This window comes from Pseudophryne corroboree (genome assembly GCF_028390025.1).
Source record: "Pseudophryne corroboree isolate aPseCor3 chromosome 12 unlocalized genomic scaffold, aPseCor3.hap2 SUPER_12_unloc_2, whole genome shotgun sequence".
NCBI classification, from domain to species: domain Eukaryota; kingdom Metazoa; phylum Chordata; class Amphibia; order Anura; family Myobatrachidae; genus Pseudophryne; species Pseudophryne corroboree.
In genome coordinates this window covers 1,020,001-1,040,236 of record NW_026967486.1, presented here as the reverse complement: position 1 = coordinate 1,040,236, position 20,236 = coordinate 1,020,001, and the positions used below count along the sequence as shown (strand labels likewise).

The following is a 20,236-nucleotide window of genomic DNA, read 5'->3' as shown; positions in this document are numbered from 1 at the left end:
ACCTATCCTCATCCCCATTGGCACTGCCACTACATTACCTATCCTCATCCTCACTGGCACTGCCACTACATTACCTATCCTCATCCTCACTGGCACTGCCACTACATTACCTATCCTCATCCTCACTGGCACCTACACTACATTACCTATCCTCATCCTCACTGGCAGCTACACTACATTACCTATCCTCATCCTCACTGGCACCTACACTACATTACCTATCCTTATCCCCACTGGCACCTACACTACATTACCTATCCTCATTCTCACTGGCACCAGCACTACTTTACCTATCCTCATCCTCACTGGCACCTACACTACATTACCTATCCTCATCCTCACTGGCACTGCCACTACATTACCTATCCTCATCCTCACTGGCACTGCCACTACATTACCTATCCTCATCCTCACTGGCACTGCCACTACATTACCTATCCTCATCCTCACTGGCACTGCCACTACGTTACCTATCCTCATCCTCACTGGCACCGCCACTACATTACCTATCCTCATCCCCACTGGCACCTACACTACATTACCTATCATCCCACTGGCACTGCCACTACATTACCTATCCTCATCCTCACTGGCACTGCCACTACATTAGCTATTATCCCCACTTGCACTGCCACTACGTTACCTATCATCCCCACTGGCCCTGCACTACATTACCTATCCTCATCCCCACGGGCACCAGCACTACGTTACCTATCCTCATCCTCACTGGCTCTGCCACTACATTAGCTATCATCCCCACTGGCACTGCCACTACATTACCTATCATCCCCACTGGCACTGCCACTACATTACCTATCGTCATCTCCACTGGCACCAGCACTACAACCCACGCCCTCATCTTCACTGGCACCAGCACTACATCCCACATCCTCACTGGCACCAGTACTACATCCCACATCCTCATCGGCACCAGCACTACATCCCACATCCTCATCCACACTGGCATCAGCACTACATCTCACATCCTCATCCTCACTGGCACCAGTACTACAACCCACGTCCTCATCCTCACTGGCACCAGCACTACATCCCACGTCCTCATCCTCACTGGCACCAGTACTACATCCCACATCCTCATCCTTACTGGCACCAGCACTACATCCCACGTCCTCATCACCACTGGCACCAGCACTACATCCCACGTTCTCATCCCCACTGGCACCAGCACTACATCCCACGTCCTCATCCTCACTGGCACCAGCACTACATCCCACGTCCTCATCCTCACTGGCACCAGCACTATATCCCACATCCTCATCCTCACTACCACCAGCACTACATCCCACATCCTCGTCCACACTGGCACCAGCACTACATCCCACATCCTCACTGGCATTAGCACTACATCCCACATCCTCATCCACACTGGCACCAGCACTACATCCCACATCCTCACTGGCACCAGCACTACATCCCACATCCTCATCCTCACTGGCACCAGCACTACATCTTACATCCTCATCCTCACTGGCACCAGCACTTCATCCCACATCCTCACTGGCACCAGCACTACATCCCACATCCTCACTGGCACCAGCACTACATCCCACGTCCTCACTGGCACCAGTACTACATCCCACATCCTCATCCTCACTGGCACCAGCACTACATCCCACGTCCTCATCATCACTGGCACCAGCACTACATCCCACATCCTCATCCACACTGGCACCAGCACTACATCCCACATCCTCACTGGCACCAGCACTACATCCCACGTCCTCATCCTCACTGGCACCAGCACTATATCCCACATCCTCATCCTCACTACCACCAGCACTACATCCCACATCCTCATCCACACTGGCACCAGCACTACATCCCACATCCTCACTGGCATCAGCACTACATCCCACATCCTCATCCACACTGGCACCAGCACTACATCCCACATCCTCACTGGCACCAGCACTACATCCCACATCCTCATCCTCACTGGCACCAGCACTACATCTTACATCCTCATCCTCACTGGCACCAGCACTACATCCCACATCCTCACTGGCACCAGCACTACATCCCACATCCTCACTGGCACCAGCACTACATCCCACGTCCTCACTGGCACCAGTACTACATCCCACGTCCTCATCCTCACCAGTGGGATGTACATCCCATCCTCACTGGCACCAGCACTACATCCCACATCCTCATCCACACTGGCACCAGCACTACATCCCACATCCTCACTGGCACCAGCACTACATCCCACGTCCTCATCCTCACTGCCACCAGCACTACATCCCACATCCCACATCCTCACTGGCATCAGCACTACATCCCACATCCTCATCCACACTGGCACCAGCACTACATCCCACATACTGGCACCAGCACTACATCCCACATCCTCACTGGCACCAGCACTACATCCCACATCCTCACTGGCATCAGCACCTCATCCCACATCCTCATCCACACTGGCACCAGCACTACATCCCACATACTGGCACCAGCACTACATCCCACATCCTCACTGGCATCAGCACTACATCCCACATCCTCATCCTCACTGGCACCAGCACTACATCCCACATCCTCATCCTCACTGGCACCAGCACTACATCCCACATCCTCACTGGCACCAGCACTACATCCCACATCCTCACTGGCACCAGCACTACATCCCACATCCTCACTGGCACCAGCACTACATCCCACATCCTCACTGGCACCAGCACTACATCCCACATCCTCACTGGCACCAGCACTACATCCCACATCCACACTGCCACCAGCACTACATCCCACATCCTCACTGGCACCAGCACTACATCCCACATCCTCATCCTCACTGGCACCAGCACTACATCCCACGTCCTCATCCTCACTGGCACCAGCACTACATCCCACATCCTCACTGGCACCAGCACTACATCCCACATCCTCACTGGCACCAGCACTACATCCCACATCCTCACTGGCACCAGCACTACATCCCACATCCTCACTGGCATCAGCACTACATCCCACATCCTCACTGGCATCAGCACTACATCCCACATCCTCATCCACACTAGCACCAGCACTACATCCCACGTGTTCATCCCCGCTGGCACTATGTTATCTATCCTCAGTCCCACTGGCACCAGCGATTTGCCTAACGACAGCCTGTATTCTATACGGAAGAGGAAATATCGGAGGATCTGGGAATATCTGAGGGTGACATTACATATGGCAGATATCTGTAGGCTGCAGTGAATAGGTAAGTTTAGTGAGAACATCTGAAGCAATAGTGGTTGTGAAAAGTTCAGAGGGCACCCTATGCCCGCTGTCCTGCCACCACCATACTGGGGCATAACCAGTCTTTTTTCTGCCTTGTTGGTGCCCAAACATTAACGTCACTAATTTCACAAGACGTTACACATTTAAAAGAGATTTCAAAATCAGTGTTGTAGGCAAAATAGGAGATATTTACCAAGTGTGCCATGGTGATCTGTGTCACTGGGCAGGCTGGACCATGCGTGGTGTATGCTGCTCTCTGTACTCTCTCGGCTTGCTTCTAGTGAGAACAGCTTCTCGGAACTCCTGTGGAAGCTCGGATAGTTTAAGCTGGGAATTTCCATCCCCCTGGTTAGGCGGGATAAGTTGGATGTGATGTGGAAGGGAAGGGTGACAGAGAACGGACCAGAGATATGGACTCCTACACATTTTTCTGCTCGGTTCTGATTGGATTTGGGTGATCGGCCCTGGGGGGTTCCAATAACAGAAGACCTTCCCACTTTTGGGGTGGTTGGTTCCGACTTGGCCTGTACTTGCTCCTCATACTGTGCCTCATTTGTCTCCATTGGAAGGGACTGCTCACCGAAGTCCACAAATCCGTAGCCAGTCTTCTCTTGTTTGGGATGAGCTCCAAAACTTTCCCTCCGAATGGGCAGCTGGTTTTTGGGGGACAGTCTGTTCAGGTAACTCTGCTGTAAGTCACTAGCTGTGAGTAGAGGGAAGAATGATGATTACTTATACATAGTGCTGACAGAAATCCCCAGTGTAGGGTGATGACTGGCTAGCTGCAGGAAGGATAGTTACACCGACAGAACGTCCCAAGTGGCTGAGGCGAATGCAAATCCCTGCTTATACCTGCCAGTACGTCCACTATCCATGTGACTGGTATGACACCTGTAGGCAGGATGCACTTATACGTACATCTGGAAACTGCTCCGCTCAGCTCTGCCCAGAATTCGGTCATCACATCCTCGCAGAACTTTGCCTGGTGAGAACGTTCCGCTACAGCCCAGCAACCAGACAGTACCTCCTCTCAGCTACTGAAATGTGTTCAACCCTACAGGACCCATACGTGTATATGCGGAGCACCTGAACATGCGCAGTGTGACGGCATGCAATGTAGGCTCCGCAGGCAGCCGCACATTCAGCGCCATAGTGCGCAGGACGCATATAGTGATATCCCCATCAATGACAGATAACTTCTAACCGTGTGTTTGTCTGCCACCTAGGAGAAGCCGTGTGTGTCCTATATCCCTGTCATTAATATCCAGTGATAACATTCTCCTCACCGTCTGGAGTATAGGGAGCGGCGCTGAGGGAATCCATGCTTTTAGCTGGGCGCAGGTTCATTGTATCCGACTTCCCATCTACAAGGAAATGAGAGGAGTCATTTATACATAGAATATAAGGGTTTATAATATAATGGTTCCTGCCAACTAGCAGGTGCGGGAGAGGCAGGAGAAGCCGCCCTCAGCTGACACAAACCTTTCTCATCCTGTTTCTGTGACTTGCGCTTGGAGTCATGGCCGGATCGTCCAAGGTTGAAAATCGATCTCCATTTCTTGGCTTTTACAGAGCCTTTCCGCCTGTGAGCAATTTCATAGTTAGTCATGAGATGGTCTCTGGCAGCAGATGTGGAGCTCAGAGAAGTCTATGCCCAGAATACCTGCACACACCACCCTGCAGGAGAGACTGCCCACCTGGTTATACGCATGAGGTACAATGAGAGGGATCCTTCCTATATAATACTTACTTGTTCTCAGAAAACTCTATGATTGTGTGGTAAGGCCGTATCTGTGGAGGACCATCTCCGTGGTTAAGCATGCTGGGTAGATTGTAAGATAATGAGCGGTAATAGTCCTCTGGAACACAAGATGGCCAGTTCATCGTAGCAGAGGTGCCGCCATCATTCTCTTTCCCTGTTCCCAAATACAAACACTTTACATAGCAACAATGGCACTGGTGCAAAACTGTGCATGCATGCTGCGGGGGCGCATCACTGCTGCGGGAGATACAGTATGCAGGAGAGATGACAGTAGAGGTGAGTGCAGGATATATGCAGGAGGGATGACAGTAGAGGTGAGCGCATGATATATGCAGGAGGGATGACGGTAGAGGTGAGCGCAGGATATATGCAGGAGGGATGACGGTAGAGGTGAGCGCAGGATATATACAGGAGGGATGACGGTAGAGGTGAGCGCAGGATATATACAGGAGGGATGACGGTAGAGGTGAGCGCAGGATATATACAGGAGGGATGACGGTAGAGGTGAGTGCAGGATATATGCAGGAGGGATGACGGTAGAGGTGAGTGCAGGATATATGCAGGAGGGATGACGGTAGAGGTGAGTGCAGGATATATGCAGGAGGGATGACGGTAGAGGTGAGTGCAGGATATATGCAGGAGGGATGACGGTAGAGGTGAGTGCAGGATATATGCAGGTGGGATGACGGTAGAAGTGAGTGCAGGATATATGCAGGAGGGATGACGGTAGAGGTGAGTGCAGGATATGCAGGAGGGATGACGGTAGAGGTGAGTGCAGGATATATGCAGGAGGGATGACGGTAGAGGTGAGTGCAGGATATATGCAGGAGGGATGACGGTAGAAGTGAGTGCAGGATATATGCAGGAGGAATGACGGTAGAGGTGAGTGCAGGATATATGCAGGAGGGATGACGGTAGAGGTGAGTGCAGGATATATGCAGGAGGGATGACGGTAGAGGTGAGTGCAGGATATATGCAGGAGGGATGACGGTAGAGGTGAGTGCAGGATATATGCAGGAGGGATGACGGTAGAGGTGAGTGCAGGATATATGCAGGAGGGATGACGGTAGAGGTGAGTGCAGGATATATGCAGGAGGGATGACGGTAGAGGTGAGTGCAGGATATATGCAGGAGGGATGACGGTAGAGGTGAGTGCAGGATATATGCAGGAGGGATGACGGTAGAGGTGAGTGCAGGATATATGCAGGAGGGATGACGGTAGAGGTGAGTGCAGGATATATGCAGGAGGGATGACAGTAGAGGTGAGTGCAGGATATCTGCAGGAGGGATGACAGTTGAGGTGAGTGCAGGATATATGCAGGAGGGATGACGGTAGAGGGGAGTGCAGGATATATGCAGGAGGGATGACAGTAGAGGTGAGTGCAGGATATACAGTACACAGGAGGGATGACGGTAGAGGTGAGTGCAGGATATATGCAGGAGGGATGACAGTAGAGGTGAGTGCAGGATATATGCAGGAGGGATGACAGTAGAGGTGAGTGCAAGATATATGCACGAGGGATGACAGTTGAGGTGAGTGCAGGATATATGCAGGTGGGATGACGGTAGAGGTGAGTGCAGGATATATGCAGGAGGGATGACAGTAGAGGTGAGTGCAGGATATATGCAGGAGGGATGACAGTAGAGGGGAGTGCAGGATATATGCAGGTGGGATGACGGTAGAGGTGAGTGCAGGATATATACAAGAGGGATGACGGTAGAGGCGAGTGCAGGATATATGCAGGAGGGATGACAGTAGAGGTGAGTGCAGGATATATGCAGGAGGGATGACGGTAGAGGTGAGTGCAGGATATATGCAGGAGGGATGACAGTAGAGGTGAGTGCAGGATATATGCAGGAGGGATGACGGTAGAGGTGAGTGCAGGATATATGCAGGAGGGATGACAGTAGAGGTGAGTGCAGGATATATGCAGGAGGGATGATGGTAGAGGTGAGTACATGATATATGCAGGAAGGATGACGGTAGAGGTGAGTGCAGGATATCTGCAGGAGGGATGACAGTTGAGGTGAGTGCAGGATATATGCAGGAGGGATGATGGTAAAGGGGAGTGCAGGATATATGCAGGAGGGATGACAGTAGAGGTGAGTGCAGGATATACAGTACACAGGAGGGATGACGGTAGAGGTGAGTGCAGGATATATGCAGGAGGGATGACAGTAGAGGTGAGTGCAGGATATATGCTGGAGGGATGATGGTAGAGGTGAGTATAGGATATATGCAGGAGGGATGGGTGCAATATGTACCTGGGATAGTTCCAACTCCAAACAACTGCTCCACGTGTGTCAGGATAAATTCCACGACGATGGACTGGACTCTGACTTCCATGAACGCTGCAGTGCCATTAAAGCCAGATGATTCTATATCTTTGGACCTGAGACATGATTGGAGCACATTAGATGGAGTGTGTCTGTCATTTCCATCCATTATTATGGTGTTTCTCCTGGCGTCCCCCATCCCACTCCCTATGGTGTGAGGGTGTCACCAGGAGCCGTCCAGCAGACAGAAAGAAGACTATAGAAGCAATAACGTGCACTTACCTGAGTAAGTTGGGTGCCCATACAATAGCCAGATTCCTCACATGCATGTTTGTTTGGCCGCTGAATGAGGCCATAAACACCAAGTGTCTCATAAGGTATTCCAGAGTCCTAGGAAACACAAGTGGTTACCTTCTTAGTATGGGAGAGATCCTGGGTGTTACCTTTCTGTGGACCCATTCCCCACTCTGCCCATGCCCTGGCCTTTCTATGGATCCATTACCCCCTCTGCCCATGCCCTGACCTTTCTGTGGATCCATTCCCCCTCGGTCCGTGACCTGGCCTTTCTATGGACCCATTTCCCCCTCCGCCTGTGCCCTGACCTCTCTCTGGACCCATTCCCCCCTCTGCCTGTGCCCTGACCTTTCTCTGGACCCATGCCCCCCTCCGCTCATGCCCTGACCTTTCTCTGGAGCCAATCCTCCCTCCGCCCGTGCCCTGACCTTTCTCTGGACCCATTCCACCATCCGCCCATGACCTGACCTTTCTGCGGACCCATTCCCACCCTGTCCGTGCCCTGACCTTTCTCTGGACCCATTCCCCCCACTGTCCGTGCCCTGACCTTTTTCTGGACCCGTTCCATTCCCCCCTTCACCCCCTGCCCTGACCTTTCTCTGGACCCATTCCCTCCTCCGCATGTGCCCTGAACTTTCTCTGGACCCATTCTCCCCTCTGCCCGTGCCCTGACCTTCCTCTGGTCCCATTCCCTTTTCCGCCCTTGCCCTGAACTTTCTCTGGACCCGTTCCCCCCTCCGCCCATGCCCTGACCTTTCTCTGGACACTTTCCCCCTCCGCCCATGACCTGACCTTTCTCTGGACCCATTCCCCCCTCTGCCTGTGCCCTGACCTTTCTCTGGACCCATTCCACCCTCCGCCCGTGCACTGACCTCTCTCTGGACCCATTCTCCCCTCCGCCCATGCCGTGACCTTTCTCTGGACCCATTCCGCCCTCCGCACGTGCACTGACTTTTCTCTGGATCCATTCCCCTCTCTGCCTGTGCCTTGACCTTTCCCTGGACCCATTCCTTCCTCCGCCCGTGCCCTTACCTTTCTCTGGAACCGTTTCCCCCTCCGCCCGTGCCCTGACCTTTCTCTGGACCCATTCCTCCCTCTGCCCATGCCCTGACCTTTCTCTGGACCGATTCCTCCCTCCGCCCGTTCCCTGACCTTTCTCTGGAACCGTTTCCCCCTCCGCCCGTGCCCTGACCTCTCTCTGGACCCATTCCTCCCTCCGCTCGTGCCCTGACCTTTCTCTGGACCCGTGCCATTCCCACCTCCACCCATGCCCTGACCTTTTCCTGGACCCATTCCTCCCTCCGCCCGTGCCGTGACCTTTCTCTGGACCCGTGCCATTCCCCCCTCCACCCATGCCCTGACCTTTCTCTGGATCCGTTCCTCCTTCCGCCCATGCCCTGACCTTTCTCTGGACCCATTCCCCCCCTTTCGCCTGTGCCCTTACCTTTCTCTGGACCCATTCCCCTCCGGCCGTGCCCTGACCTTTCTCTGGACCCATTCTCCCTTCCGCCCATGCCCTGACCTTTCTCTGGACTCGTTCCACCCTCTCCCCCCATGCCCTGACCTTTCTCTGAACCCTTTCCCCCATCCGCCCGTGTCATGACCTTTCTCTGGACCCTTTCTCCCCTCCGCCTGTGCCCGGACCTTTCTCTGGACCCTTTCCCCCCTCCGCCCGTGCCCTTCTCTGGACCCTTTCCCCCCTCCGTCCGTGCCCGGACCTTTCTCTGGACCTATCCCCCCTTCCGCCCGTGCCCTGACCTTTCTCTGGACCCATTCCCTCCTCAGTTCGTGCCCTGACCTTTCTCTGGACCCTTCCCCCCCCTCAGCCCGTGCCCTGACCCTTCTCTGGTACCGTGTCCCCATCCACCCGTGCCCTGACCTTTCTCTGGACCCATTCCCCCCCTCTGCCCGTGCCCTGACCTTTCTCTGGACCTTTCCCTCCCCCCTCTGCCCGTGCCCTGACCCTTCTCTGGAACAATGTCCCCCTCCACCTGTGCCCTGACCCTTCTCTGGACCCATTCCCCCTCCGCCCGTGCCCTGTCCTCTCTCTGGACCCATTCCCCCCTCTGCCCGTGCCCTGACCTCTCTCTGGACCCATTCTCCCCTCTGCCAGTGCCCTGACCTTTCTCTGGACCCTTTTCCCCCTCCGCCTGTGCCCTGACCTTTCTCTGGACACGTTCCCCCCTCCGCCCATGACCTGACCTTTCTCTGGACCCATTCCCCCCTCTGCCTGTGCCCTGACCTTTCTCTGGACCCATTCCACCCTCCGCCCGTGCACTGACCTCTCTCTGGACCCATTCTCCCCTCCGCCCATGCCCCGACCTTTCTCTGGACCCATTCCGCCCTCCACATGTGCACTGACCTTTCTCTGGATCCATTCCCCTCTCTGCCTGTGCCTTGAGCTTTCCCTGGACCCATTCCTTCGTCCGCCCGTGCCCTTACCTTTCTCTGGAACCGTTTCCCCCTCCGCCCGTGCCCTGACCTTTCTCTGGACCCATTTCTCCCTCCGCCCGTGCCCTGACCTTTCTCTGGACCGATTCCTCCCTCCGCCCGTGCCCTGACCTTTCTCTGGATCCGTTCCTCCTTCTGCCCGTGCCCTGACCTTTCTCTGGACCCATTCCCCCCTTCGCCCGTGCCCTAACCTCTCTCTGGACCCGTTCCCCCCTCCGCCCATGCCCTGACCTTTCTCTGGACCCATTCCCCCCTCTGCCTGTGCCCTGACCTTTCTCTGGAACCGTTTCCCCCTCCGCCCGTGCCCTGACCTTTTCCTGGACCCATTCCTCCCTCCGCCCGTGCCCTGACCTTTTTCTGGACCCATGCCGTTCCCCCCTCCACCCATGCCCTGACCTTTCTCTGGATCCGTTCCTCCTTCTGCCCATGCCCTGACCTTTCTCTGGACCCATTCCCCCCTTTCGCCTGTGCCCTGACCTTTCTCTGGACCCATTCCCCTCCGCCCATGCCCTGACCTTTCTCTGGACCCATTCTCCCCTCCGCCCATGCCCTGACCTTTCTCTGGACTCGTTCCACCCTCTCCCCCCATGCCCTGACCTTTCTCTGAACCCTTTCCCCCATCCGCCCGTGCCATGACCTTTCTATGGACCCTTTCTCCCCTCCGCCTGTGCCCGGACCTTTCTCTGGACCCTTTCCCCCCTCCGCCCGTGCCCTTCTCTGGACCCTTTCCCCCCTCCGCCCGTGCCCGGACCTTTCTCTGGACCTATCCCCCCTTCCGCCCGTGCCCTGACCTTTCTCTGGACCCATTCCCCCCCTCTGCCTGTGCCCTGACCTTTCTCTGGAACCGTTTCCCCCTCCGCCCGTGCCCTGACCTTTTCCTGGACCCATTCCTCCCTCCGCCCGTGCCCTGACCTTTCTCTGGACCGATTCCTCCCTCCGCCCGTGCCCTGACCTTTCTCTGGAACCGTTTCCCCCTCCGCCCGTGCCCTGACCTTTCTCTGGACCCATTTCTCCCTCCGCTCGTGCCCTGGCCTTTCTCTAGACTCGTGCCGTTCCCCCCTCCACCCATGCCCTGACCTTTCTCTGGATCCATACCTCCTTTTGCCCGTGCCCTGACCTTTCTCTGGACCCATTCCCCCCTTCGCCCGTGCCCTGACCTCTCTCAGGACCCGTTCCCCCCTCCGCCCATGCCCTGACCTTTCTTTGGACCCATTCCCCCCTCTGCCTGTGCCCTGACCTTTCTCTAGAACCGTTTACCCCTCCGCCCGTGCCCTGACCTTTTCCTGGACCCATTCCTCCGGCCGCCCGTGCCCTGACCTTTCTCTGAACCCGTGCCGTTCCCCCCTCCACCCATGCCCTGACCTTTCTCTGGATCCGTTCCTCCTTCCGCCCATGCCCTGACCTTTCTCTCATTCCCCCCTTTCGCCTGTGCCCTGACCTTTCTCTGGACCCATTCCCCTCCGCCCGTGCCCTGACCTTTCTCTGGACCCATTCTCCCCCTCCGCCCATGCCCTGACCTTTCTCTGGACTCGTTCCACCTTCTCCCCCCATGCCCTGACCTTTCTCTGGACCCTTTCCCCCCTTCGCCTGTGCCCGGACCTTTCTCTGGACCCTTTCCCCCCTCCGCCCGTGCCCGGACCTTTCTCTGGACCTATCCCCCCTTCCGCCCGTGCCCTGACATTTCTCTGGACCCATTCCCCCCCTCTGCCTGTGCCCTGACCTTTCTCTGGAACCGTTTCCCCCTCCGCCCGTGCCCTGACCTTTTCCTGGACCCATTCCTCCCTCTGCCCGTGCCCTGACCTTTCTCTGGACCCGTGCCATTCCCCCCTCCACCCATGCCCTGACCTTTCTCTGCATCCGTTCCTCCTTCCGCCCATGCCCTGACCTTTCTCTGGACCCATTCGCTCCTCTGCCCGTACCTTGACCTTTCTCTGGACCCGTTCCCGCCTGTGCCCTGACCCTTCTCTGGAACTGTGTCCACCTCCACCCGTGCCCCGACCTTTTTCTGGACCCACTCCCCCCCTCCACCCATGCCCTGACCTCTCTCTGGATACATTCCCCCCTCTGCCCGTGCCCTGACCTCTCTCTGGACCCATTACCCTCTGCCCATGCCCTGACCTTTCTCTGGACCCATTCCCCCCTCCACCCGTGCCCTGACCTCTCTCTGGACCCATTACCCCTTCGCCCATGCCCTGACCTCTCTCTGGACCCATTCCCCCCTCTGCCCGTACCCTGACCTTTCTCTGGACCCATTCCCCCCTCTGCCCGTACCCTGACCTTTCTCTGGACCCATGCCCCCCTCCGCTCATGCCCTGACCTTTCTCTGGAGCCAATCCTCCCTCCACCCGTGCCCTGACCTTTCTCTGGACCCATTCCCCCTCTGCCCATGCCCTGTCCTCTCTCTGGACCCATTCCCCCTCTGCCCATGCCCTGTCCTCTCTCTGGACCCATTCCCCCTCTGCCCATGCCCTGTCCTCTCTCTGGACCCATTCCCCCCTCTGCCCGTGCATTGTCCTCTCTCTGGACCCATTCCCCCTCTGCCCGTGCCCTGTCCTCTCTCTGGACCCATTCCCCCTCTGCCCGTGCCCTGTCCTCTCTCTGGACCCATTCCCCCTCTGCCCGTGCCCTGTCCTCTCTCTGGACCCATTCCCCCTCTGCCCGTGCCTTGTCCTCTCTCTGGACCCATTCCCCCTCTGCCCGTGCCCTGTCCTCTCTCTGGACCCATTCCCCCTCTGCCCGTGCCCTGTCCTCTCTCTGGACCCATTCCCCCTCTGCCCGTGCCTTGTCCTCTCTCTGGACCCATTCCCCCTCTGCCCGTGCCCTGTCCTCTCTATGCACACATTCCCCCCTCCGCCCGTGCCCTGTCCTCTCTCTGGACCCATTCCCCCCTCTGCCCGTGCCCTGTCCTCTCTCTGGACCCATTCCCCCCTCTGCCCGTGCCCTGTCCTCTCTCTGGACCCATTCCCCCTCTGCCCGTGCCCTGTCCTCTGTCTGGACCCATTCCCCCTCTGCCCATGCCTTGACCCCTCTCTGGACCCATTCCCACTCTGCCCGTGCCCTGTCCTCTCTCTGGACCCATTCCCCCTCTGCCCTCTGCCCGTGCCCTGTCCTCTCTCTGGACCCATTCCCCCCTCTGCCCATGCCCTGTCATCTCTCTGGACCCATTCCCCCTCTGCCCGTGCCCTGTCCTCTCTATGGACCCATTCCCCCCTCTGCCCGTGCCCTGTCCTCTCTCTGGACCCATTACCCCCTCTGCCCGTGCCCTGACCTCTCTCTGGACCCATTCCCCCTCTGCCCATGCCCTGACCTCTCTCTGGACCCATTCCCCCTCTGCCCATGCCTTGACCCCTCTCTGGACCCATTCCCCCTCTGCCCGTGCCCTGTCCTCTGTCTGGACCCATTCCCCCTCTGCCCATGCCTTGACCCCTCTCTGGACCCATTCCCCCTCTGCCCGTGCCCTGTCCTCTGTCTGGACCCATTCCCCATCTGCCCATGCCTTGACCCCTCTCTGGACCCATTCCCCCTCTGCCCGTGCCCTGTCCTCTCTCTGGACCCATTCCCCCTCTGCCCGTGCCCTGTCCTTTCTCTGGACCCATTCCCCCCTCTGCCCGTGCCCTGTCATCTCTCTGGACCCATTCCCCCTCTGCCCGTGCCCTGTCCTCTCTATGGACCCATTCCCCCTCTGCCCGTGCCCTGTCCTCTCTCTGGACCCATTCCCCCCTCTGCCCGTGCCCTGACCTCTCTCTGGACCCATTCCCCCTCTGCCCATGCCCTGACCTTTCTCTGGACCCATTCCACCCTCTGCCCATGCCCTGACCTTTCTCTGGACCCATTCCCCCCTCCACCCGTGCCCTGACCTCTCTCTGGACCCATTACCCCTTCGCCCATGCCCTGACCTCTCTCTGGACCCATTCCCCCCTCTGCCCGTACCCTGACCTTTCTCTGGACCCATGCCCCCCTCCGCTCATGCCCTGACCTCTCTCTGGAGCCAATCCTCCCTCCACCCGTGCCCTGACCTTTCTCTGGACCCATTCCCCCCTCTACCCATGCCCTGTCCTCTCTCTGGACCCATTCCCCCCTCTGCCCATGCCCTGACCTCTCTCTGGACCTATTCCCCCTCTGCCCATGCCCTCTCCTCTCTCTGGACCCATTCCCCCTCTGCCCGTGCCTTGACCTCTCTCTGGACCCATTCCCCCTCTGCACGTGCCCTGACCTCTCTCTGGACCCATTCCCCCTCTGCCCATGCCCTGTCCTCTCTATGCACCCATTCCCCCCTCCGCCCGTGCCCTGTCCTCTCTCTGGAGCCATTCCCCCCTCTGCCCATGCCCTGTCCTCTCTCTGGACCCATTCCCCCCTCTGCCCGTGCCCTGTCCTCTCTCTGGACCCATTCCCCCTCTGCCCGTGCCCTGTCCTCTCTATGCACCCATTCCCCCCTCTACCCATGCCCTGTCCTCTCTCTGTACCCATTCCCCCCTCTGCCCATGCCCTGTCCTCTCTCTGGACCCATTCCCCCTCTGCCCGTGCCTTGACCTCTCTCTGGACCCATTCCCCCTCTGCACGTGCCCTGACCTCTCTCTGGACCCATTCCCCCTCTGCCCGTGCCCTGTCCTCTCTATGCACCCAGTCCCCCCTCCGCCCGTGCCCTGTCCTCTCTCTGGAGCCATTCCCCCCTCTGCCCATGCCCTGTCCTCTCTCTGGACCCATTCCCCCCTCTGCCCGTGCCCTGTCCTCTCTCTGGACCCATTCCCCCTCTGCCCGTGCCCTGTCCTCTCTATGCACCCATTCCCCCCTCTACCCATGCCCTGTCCTCTCTCTGTACCCATTCCCCCCTCTGCCCATGCCCTGTCCTCTCTATGGACCCATTCCCCCTCTACCCATGCCCTGTCCTCTCTCTGGACAAATTCCCCCCTCCTCCCGTGCCCTGTCCTCTCTCTGGACCCATTCCCCCTGTGCCCGTGCCCTGACCTCTCTCTGGACCTATTCCCCCTCTGCCCATGCCCTGTCCTCTCTCTGGACCCATTCCCCCTCTGCCCGTGCCCTGTCCTCTGTCTGGACCCATTCCTCCTCTGCCCATGCCTTGACCCCTCTATGGACCCATTCCCCCTCTGCCCGTGCCCTGTCCTCTGTCTGGACCCATTCCCCCCTCTGCCCATGCCTTGACCTCTCTCTGGACCCATTCCCCCCTCTGCCCGTGCCCTGACCTCTCTCTGGACCCATTCTCCCTCTGCCCATGCCCTGTCCTCTCTATGGACCCATTCCCCCCTCTGCCCATGCCCTGACCTTTCTCTGGACCCATTCCCCCTCTGCCCGTGCCTTGTCCTCTCTCTGGACCCATTCCCCCCTCTGCCCGTGCCCTGTCATCTCTCTGGACCCATTCCCCCTCTGCCCGTGCCCTGTCCTCTCTATGGACCCATTCCCCCCTCTGCCCGTGCCCTGTCCTCTCTCTGGACCCATTCCCCCTCTGCCCGTGCCCTGTCCTCTCTATGGACCCATTCCCCCTCTGCCTGTGACCTGACCTCTCTCTGGACCCATTCCCCCCTCTGCCCGTGCCCTGACCTTTCTCTGGACCCATTCCCCCTCTGCCCGTGCCCTGACCTCTCTCTGGACCCATTCCCCCTCTGCCTGTGACCTGACCTCTCTCTGGACCCATTCCCCCTCTGCCCGTGCCCTGACCTCTCTCTGGACCCATTCCCCCTCTGCCCGTGCCCTGACCTCTCTCTGGACCCATTCCCCCTCTGCCCGTGCCCTGTCCTCTCTATGGACCCATTCCCCCTCTGCCTGTGACCTGACCTCTCTCTGGACCCATTCCCCCTCTGCCCGTGCCCTGACCTCTCTCTGGACCCATTCCCCCTCTGCCCATGCCCTGACCTCTCTCTGGACCCATTCCCCCTCTGCCCGTGCCCTGTCCTCTCTCTGGACCCATTCCCCCTCTGCCTGTGACCTGACCTCTCTCTGGACCCATTCCCCCTCTGCCCGTGCCCTGACCTTTCTCTGGACCCATTCCCCCTCTGCCCGTGCCCTGTCCTCTCTCTGGACCCATTACCCCCTCTGCCCGTGCCCTGACCTCTCTCTGGACCCATTCCCCCTCTGCCCGTGCCCTGTCCTCTCTATGGACCCATTCCCCCTCTGCCCGTGCCCTGTCATCTCTCTGGACCCATTCCCCCTCTGCCCGTGCCCTGACCTCTCTCTGGACCCATTCCCCCTCTGCCCGTGCCCTGTCCTCTCTCTGGACCCATTCCCCCTCTGCCTGTGACCTGACCTCTCTCTGGACCCATTCCCCCTCTGCCCGTGCCCTGACCTTTCTGTGGACCCATTCCCCCTCTGCCCGTGCCCTGTCCTCTCTCTGGACCCATTACCCCCTCTGCCCGTGCCCTGTCCTCTCTCTGGACCCATTCCCCCCTCTGCCCGTGCCCTGTCATCTCTCTGGACCCATTCCCCCTCTGCACGTGCCCTGACCTCTCTCTGGACCCATTCCCCCTCTGCCCATGCCCTGACCTCTCTCTGGACCCATTCCCCCTCTGCCCGTGCCCTGACCTCTCTCTGGACCCATTCCCCCTCTGCCCGTGCCCTGACTTGCCTTCCACAGGACCTAAGGCCTGGTTTTGATATGGAATTAACTTTGTATCTGGTACAAACACGCTGCAATGCATATCTATCATTCCTGTGCAGGGTGAATACTGGCTGCTTCTGCATGTAGCCCACACATGTTGCTGTTATTGTATAATAGGTCGGCAGTCAAAACTTCGACAGTGTCTAGGTCAGCATCAAATGATTGACATGCTCAATATCAATATGTGAAAAACTCCGACACATGGAGAGGCCAATGTGAGTTCTTTTGTTGTAAAATTTTAGCTTTTAGCACATGGAACCCCAATTAGTGTCCTGCGTCCCCTGGCATGACTCGCCAAGGTGCTGTGCTCCGCAGAAATTACCGTTACCATATGCTGTGTCCACCATATGAACCTGTCAACCTTTTGTCCATGTTGTCCTATTGACCTATCCTCCGTATACAAAATGTTAGAGCCATTTATTCTTATATTGCAATTTAGATGGGCCGATATCAGGATGCCAGTCCACAAAACACCGACAGGTGCATTCCATGATGAAAATACCGACATCCAAATCCCTAGCTCACCTTTCCTGCAGCCTGACCCCTCCTCCTACCCCCCCCAAAGCCTGACCCCCCCACACACACACAGCCTGACCCCCCCCCCCCACACACACACACAGCCTGACCCCCGACACCCCCCCCACAGCCTGACCCCCCCCCCCCCACACACACACAGCCTGACCCCCGACACTCCTCCCCCCCCCACAGCCTGACCCCCCCCACACACACAGCCTGACCCCCCCTCCTACTCCCCCACAGCCTGACCCCCGACACCCCCCCACTACAGCCTGACCCCCCCACACACACACAGCCTGACCCCCGACACTCCCCCCTCCCCCCCACAGCCTGAACCCCCCCTACACAGCCTGGGTGCAATGTGTGTGGTCACATGGGTCTCTGGGTCCATGAGGCCACACTGCACACATTCATGTTTTATTACTTAACTTTCTGGAATCCCGCATCGGAGCTGCAGTCACGGTGAAAAAATTGGCACCAAAATGGCTGCTGCGCAGTGCGGTAGAGATTTAGACTCCGGAGCATGGTGGACGCCATGTTTCCTTAGACCAGCACATGCACAGTAGTCTCTGGCACAATGCGTCGTGAAGAGGAGGGAGCCCCTCATTGTAGCCCTGATCCGTACCTGAAGTGTTGGGGAGGAAGCTCCTGCAGCACCTCTCTAATCTTTATCAGTCGCTGTTCTTCCAGCTGTATCGCCACCGCCTCCTTCAGAGAAGAGGAAGAGAGAGACCATTAACCAGCGTCTGACAGATCCCGGCCCTGACACTACAGGAATCATGGTTTCATGGATATTAATAAGTCGTACAGGTACAGACTGAGGGTAGGTTCCAGCACTGTGCGCCATCTGTAGGTACTCACAAGGGGCGGGATGTACTAAATGGAAAATGTACTATCCCCCGGCCGGCAGGTCAGCGCTGCGGCGGGGTGTGTCAGTTTTTGCTGGCGATATCCCATATAAGCCAGTGGGCTTCTCTGTGCAGCGCTGTGTGAGGGATCCGATCGGATCCGTCCCAGCATGCCTCGCTCCCCCCACAGTCACCCTGCGTATGCGCAGACTGAGTCCCGGGACCCAATCCCAGAAGTCATGCTGCCGCTGCGCATCTTATCGGAAGAGCTGTCCTCCGCAATGCTGATCGCATATGTAAGTCACTTAGTACATCCCGCCCCTTGTATTGCCGGTTTGATTGTTGTCCCGGCCTTAGTGTGCCCTTACTGTAACTAGCACGTCTATAGCGTGAATACACACCAGGGGTACGTTACTGGGTAAATATCACATTGATGACATCACATATACTGCGGATGAACTCACAGGGCCCTGCTACGTTACGTGTAATCTGTATCAGCATCGTTCCTGATGCTCATCTTATGTGCAAGACTTGGGAACTATGCTGATTAGTTATAAAGCGGCTGAGGAATACATTACTGGAGCTGACCCCCAGAATAGCGCCATGCTGTGACCGGATGCGCCCTCGCTGCCCGCACCAAGCAATCACATACAGGCCCTGGGCCAACAGGAGAGCAGCTCTTACCATCAGTAACCGCCTATAGTGACTCCCCCCGCTGTGCGGGTATTTTACTGCCACCACCGGGCTCCTCCCACCAGCACTTGGAACCGCTTGCTGCTGTAGATCACATTGCTGACACACCTCCTGATGTTTGTGCAGCTCTGCTACAAAAAGCGTTTGCAAACCTGCACACAGCTAATACCCTCCCCCTGTAGGAGGCGACTATCTGATCGCAGAGCTGCAAAAAATGCACCCTAGCAATCAGGTCTGAAATACCCCCAGTGTGTGTCGCAGAACTGCTGGTTGCAAGGTGAAGGCAGCCATCTTGAAGGCAAGATGTTTATTGCTCAAATAGTTGTATAGAAGAATCTTCCCTCTTTTACGGGGATACAGCATACATATGTTAGCAGCAGTTCAACCTTCTTGATGTCACAGAAAGTATATGCAACTCCGGGCTCACAGCCCTCCACTTTATCTTACTCCAACACACAATGCCACAGCGGGTAATTCCACCCTGTTGTCTTTACCCAGTAACGTTAAGTGCATGTGTTTTGCATGCCCGAGGCATGATCACCTTTATCATTGTCCCCTGTGAATAGCGCACTTCTACACATTACTCCAGGTATAGTGCACTTCTACACATTACTCCAGGTATAGTGCACTTCTACACATTACTCCAGGTATAGTGCACTTCTACACATTACTCCAGGTATAGTGCACTTCTACACATTACTCCAGGTATAGTGCACTTCTACACATTACTCCAGGTATAGTGCACTTCTACACATTACTCCAGGTATAGTGCACTTCTACACATTACTCCAGGTATAGTGCACTTCTACACATTACTCCAGGTATAGTGCACTTCTACACATTACTCCAGGTATAGTGCACTTCTACACATTACTCCAGGTATAGTGCACTTCTACACATTACTCCAGGTATAGTGCACTTCTACACATTACTCCAGGTATAGTGCACTTCTACACATTACACCAGGTATAGTGCACTTCTACACATTACTCCAGGTATAGTGCACTTCTACACATTACTCCAGGTATAGTGCACTTCTACACATTACTCCAGGTATAGTGCACTTCTACACATTACTCCAGGTATAGTGCACTTCTACACATTACTCCAGGTATAGTGCACTTCTACACATTACTCCAGGTATAGTGCACTTCTACACATTACTCCAGGTATAGTGCACTTCTACACATTACTCCAGGTATAGTGCACTTCTACACATTACTCCAGGTATAGTGCACTTCTACACATTACTCCAGGTATAGTGCACTTCTACACATTACTCCAGGTATAGTGCACTTCTACACATTACTCCAGGTATAGTGCACTTCTACACATTACTCCAGGTATAGTGCACTTCTACACATTACTCCAGGTATAGTGCACTTCTACACATTACTCCAGGTATAGTGCACTTCTACACATTACTCCAGGTATAGTGCACTTCTACACATTACTCCAGGTATAGTGCACTTCTACACATTACTCCAGGTATAGTGCACTTCTACACATTACTCCAGGTATAGTGCACTTCTACACATT

At 56.5% G+C, this 20,236-nt stretch overlaps 1 protein-coding gene across 2 annotated transcripts in view; it reads right to left on the bottom strand.

The window, feature by feature from the left end:
- The window catches only part of ARHGAP30 (Rho GTPase activating protein 30), a 94,788-nt gene that overhangs the window by 28,190 nt on the left and 46,362 nt on the right, over window positions 1-20,236 (bottom strand). For both annotated transcript variants that reach the window (XM_063948718.1, XM_063948719.1), the window contains exons 4-10: window positions 17,782-17,864; window positions 7,568-7,675; window positions 7,274-7,401; window positions 4,997-5,162; window positions 4,729-4,829; window positions 4,533-4,610; window positions 3,440-3,949 (exon numbers count right to left, since the gene is read on the bottom strand). In XM_063948718.1, the coding sequence (XP_063804788.1) occupies window positions 3,440-3,949; window positions 4,533-4,610; window positions 4,729-4,829; window positions 4,997-5,162; window positions 7,274-7,401; window positions 7,568-7,675; window positions 17,782-17,864 (1,174 nt within the window). The remainder of the gene's footprint in view (window positions 1-3,439; window positions 3,950-4,532; window positions 4,611-4,728; window positions 4,830-4,996; window positions 5,163-7,273; window positions 7,402-7,567; window positions 7,676-17,781; window positions 17,865-20,236) is intronic.